The 14,379-nt window shown below is 25.5% G+C and overlaps 2 protein-coding genes across 2 annotated transcripts; one reads left to right on the plus strand and one right to left on the minus strand.

Moving 5' to 3' along the window:
• The first annotated feature begins 7,563 nt into the window (after nucleotides 1-7,563).
• On the plus strand, nucleotides 7,564-11,844 carry LOC129618328 (uncharacterized). Its single transcript, XM_055533095.1, has 7 exons — nucleotides 7,564-7,979; nucleotides 8,202-8,652; nucleotides 8,791-9,008; nucleotides 9,066-10,050; nucleotides 10,104-10,480; nucleotides 10,541-11,141; nucleotides 11,228-11,844. Exons 1-7 carry the CDS (start codon nucleotides 7,860-7,862, stop codon nucleotides 11,479-11,481), a joined length of 3,006 nt encoding a protein of 1,001 aa, XP_055389070.1. The 5' UTR covers nucleotides 7,564-7,859; the 3' UTR covers nucleotides 11,482-11,844.
• Nucleotides 11,845-12,096: 252 nt separating this feature from the next.
• LOC129618330 (developmentally-regulated GTP-binding protein 2) lies at nucleotides 12,097-13,656 on the minus strand. The gene is made up of 4 exons (XM_055533098.1): nucleotides 13,483-13,656; nucleotides 13,114-13,421; nucleotides 12,498-13,055; nucleotides 12,097-12,441 (listed from the first exon to the last, which is right to left on the minus strand). The coding sequence occupies exons 1-4, from the start codon at nucleotides 13,544-13,546 to the stop codon at nucleotides 12,280-12,282; spliced, it is 1,092 nt and encodes a 363-aa protein (XP_055389073.1). The 5' UTR covers nucleotides 13,547-13,656; the 3' UTR covers nucleotides 12,097-12,279.
• Between the last annotated feature and the right edge of the window lie 723 nt (nucleotides 13,657-14,379).

Here is a 14,379-nt window from a genome sequence, read left to right on the forward strand (position 1 = left end):
AAATAAAATAATAAATATTGGGGATCTTTTTATCTCAGATAATTTTTTTTATCTTTATGAAAAACTTTTCCTGCACTGCAATCTCTATTTAGAAATAATGACTTTATTTTTTAGATTTTTTGATTCTAAAGCATCAATTAGCTATTCTTTCTCGATTCGGCCAATTTGATCATTGTATATTTGGCTATTCGCTGTTGTTTACAATACTTGAGATTGTATATGAATTATGTGGAATAGATCATGCCAGGATAATGGTTTTAAGGTAATTATAAAATATGCAGTTCGAGCGATAATTAAAACTCGGGAAATAGATTTAAACAGTTCAGTTCTTTTTGAAAAATTATATTAATGATAATTTTGTCTTTATCCTAGATTGAACAGGTTTGTTAATAAACAAAATTGTCATCTGCGGAGTATCGATGATTTCAAACTTGCAGCATAAATACTATCGCTATATTGATCATCTCAAATCGAGTATCACTTTAAATAGCAAAATTGAACATATAATTAGTGATGTTCTCGTTGAAATGTGAGAAAAAATGGCACAAAATTAATTTTTTCAATAGTCATTTCTAAAATGCAGTTGTGGTCAACTTTGAATTTATTTATGGTAGATAGCAAAAATTAATTTTTACTGGTTCAAATTTGAAATTTTTTCGCGTTTTTTTTTTAATTTAAAAATCAAACGCTTGTGCAAATTGACTGCAATTATGTAAATCACGCATATTGCAATCAATTTAATCAATAACCTTTATTCTTAGAACGCGGTGTCTTACCTTCTTTAGCTGAATGTACATAATATATTTGATTGTTTGTACGTATATTTAACATAATGTTACAAATTATAAAGTTCTTACAAATATTGCGTTTTTATTTTTATATTTTATTAATAATTTTATAATACAATGTTCTAGCTATAGGTATTTAAATTTTTCTTTTAAGAATATTTGGTATAGAATAAAGGATACTGTATACTCTACACATATGTAATCACACACGTTTTCATAATGAAATGTTTATTTATGAATTCCTCAATATTTAATCCATATAATCTTTCTATTCATTTTTTATTTTTCTCTTTAACTAGCGTTTATATTTTTATATTTTGTATTTTATTTTGACTGTATGATTTTATACTATTTGACTTTTGTTACTTTTATATATGTATATCTAGCATAAATATAATAAACAGGAACATATATATATGTGTATATAAAATAAGCTAAAGGTTATTTAAACTTGAGAAACGAACTTGGAATATAAACCTAATTTAGAATTTTTTTTTTGTCAAATAAAACTTTAAATATATCACTATTTATTCCTATTGTATGTATATATGTGCATGTTAATGTTGATATTCTTATATTTTCAAATATATGCAAGTATATTCTAAATTTTTTTTGTTCTTCTCATTATCAATTTATTCTTTTTTTTCGCTCTTATCCTTTTCTTCTGCATTATTATATTGTATAATGTGCATATTTATAAGTGGTATATGAATAAAATCCATGCATTGATGTGTGTATTTAAAATTTTTCATTCAAGTTGTGAATTTTAAGTATATATTAAATATATACGTTACATGTGCATGTTTACATGTATATGAACCTACACATTTCAGAATTATACCTATACAAATATATCTACATAGATATTATAAATATCTTAACAATAATCCTGACATCAGACATTGCAATTTGTCCTTCATACCAATAATATTGTTGAAAATCGAAACAAGGAACAAAATAGGAGAAAAACATATATTAACTAAAATAGAAGAGAAAAACAATAAAAAAAATAATAATAAACTACAAAATTCATAAAATGAGACAATAATAATAACGGTACTTCAATGAAATTTCTCTTTTAATTTTTTTTTCTTTTTGCTATTTTCATATTAAACAATTCAATGTACACAAATTTGGTGTGAATTGGTGCAAATCAATTTCACTTTGTCCTCTATTTTGAAATTTCTTTCATTTGTTTTTGTTGTTCTCATATTATTATTATGTGAGCACGTATATACATATATTATAAGTATGTGTATAAACATGTATTTTTGAAATTGTGTTGTTAAAGCCAATCAAAAAATTATGTCTTCTTAGAGGATAAAAAAAAAAGAGAGAAAGAGAAAAAAAAAATTCTAGTGATTTTCCCGCTTAAAATAGAATTTTTATTTTTTTTATCCTTTTTTTTTTGAGTAGGTTTTTTATACATACATATATATGTATATATAATTTTTGTATAGAAATTTCTATTGGGAAATCGATAATAAAGATAATAGATATTTTTATATAAAGCTCATTTGAGAATAATTTTGATGAAAATACTGATTGATCGAAGAGAAAAATTTATTTTAATATTTTAAACAATGTGCAAATTTGTATATATGTATGTGTGCATGTGTGGATATACATGATTTTTTTTTCTAACGTGAGAAATTTTTAACCTACAGTATTTAGAACAGTTTCCTTCCTGGTAAACGACAAAAATTAGGAAATGCTTATTAGTTTTGCTCTGTCCGTCCGATAGTCAATTTGTCCGCTTATCTATTTACAAAGCTATTTAAGATAAAAATCCGCTCATCTATTACAAATACTATTTAAGATAAAAAGCTTAAATTTTAGGTATAATTAGATTTTTACTAGATTGTTATTTCCCTAGAAATTTTTTAGTTATCTCCCCCGCAAGCTACTGACCATCAAAATCCTAAAATTTACATTTTTGACAATGTACGATATCGAAGCCGTACAAACATCAGTTTCCTTCTAGACGGTAAGTTATAAGAGTCTGAAATTAGCAACTTTTACACGCAAATAAATAGTTTATTTCCTTAGAAGAAAATTTTTTTCCACCTCCATCGACTTCAATTTATCTCCTCTCAAAATTTGTAAAATTTATTATTTTATTATGCAATTTCGGAGCCTTATATTTCCGAAACAGAAAATACCCTGTCATCAAAAAACATAACTATATTTTTATCCAGCTTACATAATCGTCGAATCCGGCAATTTTTTCTTTTCATCATCCTTAATGTATGCAATAAATTTATTTATCAATAAAATTTGTGTTCTTGTAATATTTATTATTTTTTAATTATCGATATTAATTAAGATTAAGATCAATGATCCAATTTCCAATACCCCATAACAAATTAAAATCATTTTAGCCATTATTTGAATTACAAAACAAATATATTTGATAAAGGGTTTTAATAATCCAGTTTATAAATTTGTTTTTGAAGTTGATAACACACAGGCAATTGTTTTTCAACACAATTTTGCAATTAAAAAAATATTTGATGCCATACATGATTAATACAAAATTAGAAAAAAAAAAAGTATAATTACCTTCAGTCTTTGAAATTCTACTACACTATAAAAATTTTTTAAAAGTGATTAATTATTCTAAAATATTAGAAAAATTAAATATCTAAATTATTTTTTACTAAAGCAAGATATAGTTATTATTGTATAGTAGATGTACATCTGTGTATATAGCAAGAATAAATATATATATAATATTGATTTTCAATTGTAATAATTATTTAGTCTTTAAGTGTGTATAGGTAATTTTACATTTATGAAATTACATACATAAATACACTGCACTAATTTATACAAAAATATTTTTTTTTTTATAGAAAAAATAAAAAATTTTTTAATATTCATTAAAACAAATTCTCAGAGCGCATATTTTTAGTTTAGAGAATAAAAATCACTGCAATTAATTAAAATTAAAATTCATCCATATTTCCTTTGCTCTTAAATATTAAAATGAGGGTAATAATGCAATGAGATTTTCAAAAAAATGTTGTATGATAATAACGTGAGTATATATGTATGTACATATAAGGATATACTGATATACCTATATTTAATATGTAACATTATATTTTGATGATTTTATTGTTACTGCTTAGTACTTATGTATGTATTCATTGTAAACATTTATATGTATTTTTCTGTTGACGTAAACTTAAAATTAAAAGTAAATGAACCCCATTTTTATTATACAGAAAACATTTGTAAATATTTAAAAAATTGTGAAAAGTAGAAATCACATATATGTATATATATTTTAAAAGTTCATTTACTTGAAGCTGAATAACTATTTAAATTAAGTGAAAGTATTGAATATCTTTAGACTTCAATTCTTTCAAAACGAAATTACTTACACATAACATAAGGCTTTTATGAATTAACGGTAATTATGTTTGGCATACTTTAAAAGACAAACTGTGTATAGCAAATAAATTATTCTTTTATTATTATAAAATAAAATGTATAACTTCAAAAATCTATCCAATCCAAGAATTTTATACAAAATATCGCTCAAAAATGTATACTGTAGACCGAAAATATACATAGAAATTTAAGTACCTATATACATTTACAAGCCATTACTTGCTTGTAAATTCGCAGGCACTTAATATAGAATTACTTAAAAAACTATATGATACTATTTATTTGCAAACTGAATATACAAAATTTAAGTAAATTTACTTCAACTTATATATTTTGTCCTAATTTAAAATATTAACGCAAAATTTTATTAAATTACAATCTATATTATAAGATTGTATTGTAAGTAATCACTTTTGCTATATTTCCTTCTATCTCTTCCTTCTTTCTTCTACTTTATTATATAGGAAATCTTTCTATTTATAAAATAGAATAAAATATGTGTATATTCACTTTTATTATTTAAATATAAGTGTATGTATATAATAAAATTATATTACTGCATTATAAAAATAAAAATAAAATTTGTAATGGGTCATAGAAAACCACCCTACTTAAGAACTATACTGCTGTTGCAGTTGTATAATATGTCTACGATTCTTTGATAGAAAAGAAATTATGAAGAATAAAATATAGGACATAAAAATAGAAATAGGAAAAAGTTTTATTTTATTTTTTTTTTGTTATTTCTTTCGTTTTTCGTTGAACATCAAAAACACTTGAGTTTTTGAGAAGGACTTCTTGAGTTTTTTTTCTCAAGGATTTTAATTTTCAATCGTATGTCGTTAACGTTGACGTTAAAAAAAAAAGAATGATGAACTAAGATGATGCTTAGTGTGGATTTTTTTTTAATAAAGTGCATAATATTTTATAACAGGGTGATGACGAGCAATATGCATAAATTTTATGTGATAAAATGTTATATAAAATGCTGATAATTGCAAAAAAGCTAAAATGAAATCAAAGCTTTGAATTACTCAAAAAATATGTAGATTTTATGATAAGTTTTAAACCTTAACACTTAACCTGAACAAAGTGATCTGAATACACAAATCTGCGTACATAACAATTTATAAATAAACTTTATTTAATACACAATTCAGCTTATAACTTCCGATTGCTGAATTGTATGTTGATGCAATATTTTTGTAATTTCGATATCAAGGAAATTAAAATATAAATATTAGATTAAGTATGAATTTTATGTTCGCTGGAACACTGTTTACATATTTATTTATGGATCCTGTTTTTATACAAAAGGTTGATATAAGAATTGTATATAATATGCATGTACTCGTATTTATATATCCTGTCTTATAAATTTCTTTTTATAATAATTTTTTTAAAATAAAATTTATAAAAGTTTTTAATGTTGTTTTTTTTTTATACAAAAGAATTTTGTGATAGTATCTTTATGGACTCCTCCATATATTCATGAATATATGAAATAATTAGGAGTATGTACGAATCTATCGCTTTTAAAGTATACATACTATAATATAATAAAATACATGTATATATATGTATATAAATGAAGCATTTCACATTCTAGTGTTTAAAATGATTTAAGTTATACAAATATTAAAACCTTTGTAACTATAAATAGTGTTAATACACAAAATAATATATGTGTGTATATAGACATAGGGATTGTAATTATTTGCTTATGAGAATCATGTAAATTTCCTGATATTATAAAATGAATTTATATTTTTATATGAAACGCATTTATTTTTAGTTAAATTCGAAATACTTTTATATTCTCAAATATCCTGTAATCATTTTGCATTAATTAACATTTCTAAAGTTGAGATGACGTGCGTTCTAAATGTGAATTGTTTTAATAGTAGAAATGATGTTTATGAAACAAATGATACTAATTTGTACTTGAATGGAAATAGATTTTTTTTTGCATTTTAAAAAAGATGAAGGATTATGTGAAATACATATATTCTTAGATTAAAAAATTCAAGATCGTATAATATTGATTTTTATTTCTAAGAATAATATGGGAAAGAAATAAGGAGCTTTTTTAAGGAAACGTCACTAAAATCGTTAAATACAAACTCTTTTTCTTGAAATCTAATTGATCAAATTTACAATTTTTTTTATAAATAAATTGGAGATTTCAATTGCTATAGTATAACAGTATTATTTTGCTATTGTATAACAGTAAGAACATAAATGCACTTTTTAAATATTAATATTCTTAAATATTTAATAATTAAAAACATAATCTGTATGAAAATAATTAATTAAATTGTATAAGAATATTTTATACACTCGCCAATGGCAAAATTTATAACAATTCCAAATTTTAGTTTGAATTGTATATAAATTTCTATATTTAATTTTCAATTCATATTTTCATAATATTATTACCTTGCAAGTTTCTTGCCAATAATATGGTACTCCTTTTAGATGCGTACAATGCTTATGTTCGTTTTAGGAGTATACATAAAATGTATTACATTTGAAACGTATAACACTTCCTAATAATAGACATTTAAATAATTCTTAATATGTACTATTATTTAAATATGTTTGTACATAATATGTAACTATAAATATTACACAATATTATAGTAATTAAAAAAAAAATACAGTTTTTATAAAAATTCAACAATTTCTCGTATAAAAACGTATGTACATGTATGCTTATAAAGGAGTCTCAAATTAACTTTTATAAATATTAAAATTCCAATTGATTAACAAAAAATTTACTCTCTTATTATTTATAATAAGCATATATACTAACGGTACCTATGTACATAACCAAAACATAAATATACTGTTATCACAAAAATGTGCTGACAAAAACAATAAAATGAAATAATTTTTTTTTTATAATTTACAGTAAAATGTTAAAGCAACAAGCTGATATATTCAACAATATTCTCTCATAACAAAAAATTTTGTTCTCCTTTTCAAAAACATAACCTCAAAATTCAATATGAAAAACAGTAACAAATTAAATGTAAACATAAACAAAAACAGTTGCAATGAACCACGTGTTTTTATCAAAATGTAAATATTAAATCCTTTTTTTTTTGTTTAATTCAAATCACGCATGCTTCAACGCCATTGCAAATCAGCAATTCAGCAAGGAGAAAAGGAAAATCAATATTTTCATAAAAAGTTTAAAAAGTTTTCATTTTGCCAAGTAAACTAAAAGTTTGTTTAATCAATGTGGAAGAAAAAATTTATTTAAAAAAAAATTATAATAAAATTTAAATATTTATTTTAACAAAATAAATGAGCTTCAATGTATTTACTATAAATATATGAAATATATACATATATATATTTAATTAAAGTATCCAGTTTTAATTTTAAGAATTTGAGCAGCCTTAAAAAAATAAATCTAAAGAATTTAGAAAAAATTTGTGTAATTTTCTTGTTTTTCGATTTTACACAATAAAAATATCTCAATTGTTTCCGATAAGCTGTAAATATATTTTTAAGTACAAATTAGGATAAAAATCAAAAAATATTTACGAATTGGGGACGACGTATCATATTACATTTTTACATGAATATGTAATATATAAAAAAAAAATTTCAATTTGGGAAACAAAAGAAACAAAAAATTTAGATAGTATTTAAAAAAAAATAATGATAAAAATGCGACCATATGCCCCCTCGGAGAGGGTAGCTATTAGAGCAGATAGCATAGATGAAGAAACGTCAGATATAGAAGATGAAGTTTTTATACGTGATGGTCGAACAGGAAAGGTGAGAAAAAACAAAGCGTTATTGTTAGAAAAAAAAAACACATACTTATGTACACTTATGTATAAGGGTGTGTATATAGTGTCTGTGTAGTTTTTATATGTGAATACAGTTTTCAATTGAAATAAGAATTTAAAATAATGTATAGTATTCATTAAAATTAATATATGTACATGTGTATCTATGGAAACAATCTAAGGAAAATTTATTTATTTTTTTTTTTAGATAAGCGATGAAAATGGCTTAAAAAGACCATTAATGGCTCCGAAACGTAGTAGTAAAACTAATGGCAAATCATCTAATCAAATACCAATAATGAAAAAGAATCGTCGACGTTGTTGGAAATGCTGTGAACCATTTTGTTATGGTTTGGCTGCAGTTACAATATTAAGTGTATTAATATTTTTGGCAGCATTAATATTGACAATGTTTCCTATTCCACTACAAAAACTTAAAGTTTGGTTAAAAAAAGATTCAGCTTCTTTAAGTTATAAAAGTGAAAATTTCGAAACTGATGGTTTCGGTGTTATAGGCCCAGAATTTGTACCATGTACCCATATAGCTGTACAAAGAGTTTGGATGAAAATTTTTCCAAGGATGATTAGCGAAAGTCCTGTACGAAAGGTTGATTTAAATGGTGATCAAATAGATGATATTGTTTTTGGATTTGGTATTGGTAAGATAAATTTTGGAAACTTTTAAAATTCATTTAAGCATATACATATGTATCTTAAAATTTAAAAATGTGATATATGTAATTAATTTTTTTATAATTGAATTCAAACATATTTTACATACGTTCTATATTTTACAGATGATAGTATCATTTATGAAAATATTCCTTTAAAGAAATGTACATCTGCACGCCAAGATGAAGAAGTATCATGTGAAGGAGGCGTTACTGCCTTAAATGGAAAAAATGGAGATTTAATATGGCAAAGATGGCTTGCCGCTAATATATTTTCAATTTTATGTTCAGTCGATATAGACCATGATGGTTATAATGACTGTATCGCAGCAGGCAGAGGGGGGGTTAATAATATTACATTATTTTAATTAACGGTTCTTATATTTAATATTTAATTTTAGGTTGTCGTTGCAATAAATGGCCGAAACGGCGAAATAATTTGGAATCTTCGAGAGTTAGATATTGAAACAAATTCGCCAATAATTATTGACCTTTATACAATCAATTTAGTTAGAGATTTAGATGGTGATGACATTCAAGAAATATTGGCTGTTCACCTTGAGGAACGTAAAACATCTAAGTCTGGGCATATAAAATTAATTTCAGGAAGATCTGGAAAAGTAATTAGAAGTATACCAACGCCTTTTAAAGAAGAAGTTTTTGTACCGATACAAACATTAGTTCAACAAGACGGTACTGAATTACTTTTAATTATTACTGGTGGACAAAATAGCCCAGGAGGAATTTACACTATTAGATTATACAATTTAATGGAATACCGAAGTGAAAAAGAATTCACTCCAATTTATCAAACAGATTTTTCTGGCTTTATGACACCAGCTGTAATTACAGATGTAACAGGCGATCAAATAAGTGATATAATTGTAGCCTCATTTAATTCAACAATTTTCGCATTTGATGGCCGAAATTTTTCTATGATATGGAATTACACTTTTCCGGGGAGTGAAAGTGTCAGCGCAATTGTGCCAGGTCATTTTAATCATGATAACGTTACAGATTTCATGATTAAATATAATACGGGGCCAGGATTTCCGGTTTATTACTATTCACAAACAACAATTTTAAATGGCATAGATGGTCAACCAATAATGGGTGCGATGATGTTGGATTCCGGTGGCCCAAATAGCTTATTAGGTGGTGTCTCAATATCTCAAACATCCGGTGGAGATTTTTTTTTACATTGGCAAGTACAATGTCGCGGAAAATTAAATGTGAAAGATTCGTATGAATTTATACCGGAAAGCGATGTAATATTGCAAGCCAGAGCTGACACATGTCTTTTAAGATATAATACTACAACCGTTTTAAAACTGTATGCCATTACGAGACATATTGAACCGCCGGGTGCTGTAATATTTAGTTCAGGTTAGTTATAAATTTAGTTCTTTTCTTTTAATGTTTAAACTCTTAATTTTTAGATGACATTGACGTTAAGTTGAATAAAACTGAATTACATAAGGTTAAGCAAAATACAGTTTCACCCTTAAAGCACCCAAAAATGTTAAAAAAATTACTTGCCAAAGAATATTTGAAAACAGAAAGCGAATTAGCAAATAGTTTGCCACATAAAGGTCAAAAAAAAGTTTATAAGGAAAACGGTCCAGAAAATAGCGTAAATCCTATAATTGAACAACAAGAAAAACTAAGAGAACGGTATAGGAAACCGCTATATCCTCCAAAATCAATTATAGCAGATGAATTAGCTCCTGTTGATGACGAAGACAGCTCTAATTTCGAAAATGCAAAACCTTTTATATACCCAGCGTCATACAATATACCGGAAAGAAATGGATTTGTAAGTTAAAACGCTTTTAAATTTAAATGTTCACGTAACAATTTCTAATTTTTATTGCAGAAGGAATATGATGGAGATCCACAATCGCGTACTCAAGATGAATATCCTGAAATTTTATATAATGATATTGAGCAACAGCAACCAATACCCCCGCAATTAAATGAACGACCTATTCGTTTAAGAAGTAAATATCCGGGTAATCGTGATGTTAGAAGTGAAATAACTTCGTACGATAAGATCCCTACTTCAATCAATAGGGAGAGTTTAAATATCACAAGCGATGAAAAATCAACTTCGCCTTTACCAGAAAAATCTAATAGTAACAATGATGAACCAGTGAACCTTTGGGACATAGAATTAGAAAAAGAAGAAGAGGAAGCATTAAAAGAATCTCATAAATATGAATATAGCTTAAGGCAAAGACGACAAAATTTAGAACAAGAAACGGAACCATCTGTTATGGGTACATTCAAAGAAGAAAGTGATCTCTTTTTGGCTTCGATATCTTCTACGGGTGTTCTAGTCGATTCTTTAGACAAGTCATCCAATTCCACTATTGATTATGCGTTCGTGATCAATGTGCGTGAATCAGAAACTTATCCCCCATTACTACTGCAGGAAGATATTAACTGTATTGAAGAAAAAATGAGCTCATATAACAGTAAGTGAAATTATTATTATATCAGATATATTGCAAAACAACGGCATGATATTTTGTCAAATATTACATTTTTTAATTTCATGTAGCAATATCCAATGCAGATTTACAGCAAATTCAAAAACAAGTTCTTGAGCAATGCTTAAAATCTCGATTAGGTACTGAAAATATACAACCAGGTATACCACGTTATGAATCTCAGGTTGTTGTTATAAAAATATCAATAGCATGCAGTTGTCATAATCTACAGCCTGGCGAGATATGTTCAAAATTAGAGAAAGCCGATCAACAAAAATGGACACAATTCATGGGAAATTATGAAAATGGATTTTACAAAAATTAATATTGACTGAAAATGAATTTATAAATATTGCCAATGACACACCAAAAATTTTCTTACTAAAAAATTGTGTTGTTAATTTTAGTTTTATAATTAATCAACTTTATTTTTTACAATCTAGTTTCTAAGTTATATGGGTACCAGCTTTCAAATAAGTAGGATGTTAAATTATCAATTTCAATAATCCATATTGTAATTATATATTAATAAAATGTGTAATATAAATTTATTGTAAGATATGAAAATACTAGTGGCAGATCCATTTTTATTTTCTTCATCTTTTTTTTTATAAAAATTAATAAGATTATTTTTTATCGTAAAAAAGCCATTCAAAAAAATAAACCTACCTATATGTTATGTATGCATGTATATATGTATATAAAAATGTAATATACATATACATTATATATCATTGATATATTATTTTTATATTGAAAACTACATTATTATAATTTAATAAATATATACATATAATTGATGATAATTTAATATTAAAATAGTGAACTTATGTATCAAGCTATAAAAAAATATTTGAACGAACAATAAAAATTCTATTAGCTTGGAATTGTTACTATGTGTATTCTCTTTCTCATATAAAGAAAAAACAAATTTTACAAATATGTTCCAACTGTTCTTTATTAACTTAACTTTTTTTTTCTTGGGAATATTTCAATATATTGAATAAATTTGCAATAGCAAACTAATAATTATGACGTAGGTACTTACATGAATAAAAAAAGATATTAATTTATTAGAAACTCTGTCACACTGAGTAATTAGTTAAATTAATCTAGTTCATTTTTATTTTTTAACAATTTGAATAACGTCTTCGTCCGCCATTATATGAGCGATTCCAACACGCTGAGGAGAATATTTTGTCGAAGTTCCCCAAACCAAGGCATATTTAAATTGGGCTGCTAGGTTTCTATGAATCGCGTGACAAACATGCTCTACTGTAACACCCTACAAGTTTAAACATTAATATAAAGATTGACAATTTATACGTAAACTATATATACTTTTCTTAAAATTAAACCATCATCAAAATCAGGCGGTGCTCCAGGCTTTTTAGTATAAACTCGAATAAGTTGTAAATATTCCCATATAGTTTCTAGTAAATAATCAAGATTTAAGTTCATATTACAGCTGACAACGACACTATGAGACTGTCTTGCTAATCGGTCTACTTCCTCCATTGATATTTGATCAATTTTATTGTATACATATAAACAAGGGAGATAAACACGATTGGCACTAATTACATCGATAAATTCGTCTGTGCTACAGTCTTCACGGAAAAGAACTTCGGCATTAAAAATCTTATATGAATGCAAAATCATTTGGACCATTTTTTCACTGCATTTTGTTAACGTGCAAGTTGAATTAAAACTAATTCCTCCACCTTTTTTAACCTTGTAATAAATATTAGGTTTTCGTTTGTTTAATCGTATTCCAACGGACTCTAATTCAGCTTCTAATAAATCTCGATGTACATTAGGTTTAGTTGCATCTAACATCATTATTACTAGATCAGCAGTTCTAGCTACAGCAATGACTTGCCGACCTCTTCCTTTGCCCTAAAATAAAACACAATGGATTCATTTTCATTTTATTGATTTCATACTTCTTTTTTACTTGCGCAGCTCCTTCAATGATTCCAGGTAAGTCGAGTAACTGTATATTAGCTCCTTTATATTCAATTACTCCAGGAATGCATGTTAAGGTAGTGAATTCGTAATTGGCTGCTTCAGATTGAGTTTTTGTAAGTGTTGAAAGTAACGTAGATTTTCCTACTGACGGAAATCCTATAAGAGCAACCCGAGCATCTCCACTTTTTAAAACGTCAAACCCTTCGCCCTTTTCTCCTTTCTTTGCAGGCTCCAACAACTGTGATCTATATTTTGCTAATTTAGCTTTCAATAATCCTAAATGGTATTCAGTAGCTAAAATAAAATGTATGTAAAAAATACTTTTCTACTAATAATAACCTCAATTCGGAATTACCTTTATTTTTTTGAGTACGAGCGATTTCCTTTTCTATTTCAGCAATTTTCTCAAGAATACCCATTTCGGACTATACAAACTATTAAAATCTGACCAGAATAAATATCTAAAAAAATATTAATGTTTTGTATATTACTAACATGCGAAATACGACAGCCGATCAAACATATTTTGTCAACGTCAAATTTGTTTTGACAGTGACAATGAAAAAAAACTGCAATACTACAACACAATTACGAAACGGAGCGTAAAACGCGTTCATGAATTTGTTGTTATAATACGGAACGAAATAAAAATAATAATATTATTTTTAAAAAATATATAATACTATTTATAAATTATATAATAATATTATCCTGTCATTATCTTATATTTATTACTGGTTATTATATAAATATTAATATTATTATAAAAATTTTAATTCAATGTATCACTTATTTTTGTTCAGATTTGTATTCAAAGTTCAAAAATATTTACTAGGCGCGATATTTCAAACGAGCGAGTATAAGGCTGTCAAAGTATCAAAAATTAATACCAGTGTTGTCAAAGGTTTAAATATGCATATATATAATAATATTTACTGAAATTTTTTAATTTCAATTGTTAAATTTAATTTTGCGTTATTATTTTTTAACAAGACAATAGTTTCAATTTGACTCTTGAATTAAATGATTAATATTAATCAAACAAAACTAGACGTACACATAATCGTTTGTGCAAAATAGTACCTTTTTGGTTTAATTTTAACCGTTAATTTAATTATTAAACGTACTATAGCATAATATGTTTGTAGAACAACTTACTTTTATTCAAAAAGTGATTACACATAATGATTATTTTTTTTTAATTTTATTTTCGTATGTCTACATATGTATATAATATATGTATAATATAAGC

The sequence above is a fragment of the Condylostylus longicornis genome, unplaced genomic scaffold, assembly GCF_029603195.1.
Source record: "Condylostylus longicornis isolate FDR11 unplaced genomic scaffold, ASM2960319v2 ptg000814l, whole genome shotgun sequence".
NCBI classification, from domain to species: domain Eukaryota; kingdom Metazoa; phylum Arthropoda; class Insecta; order Diptera; family Dolichopodidae; genus Condylostylus; species Condylostylus longicornis.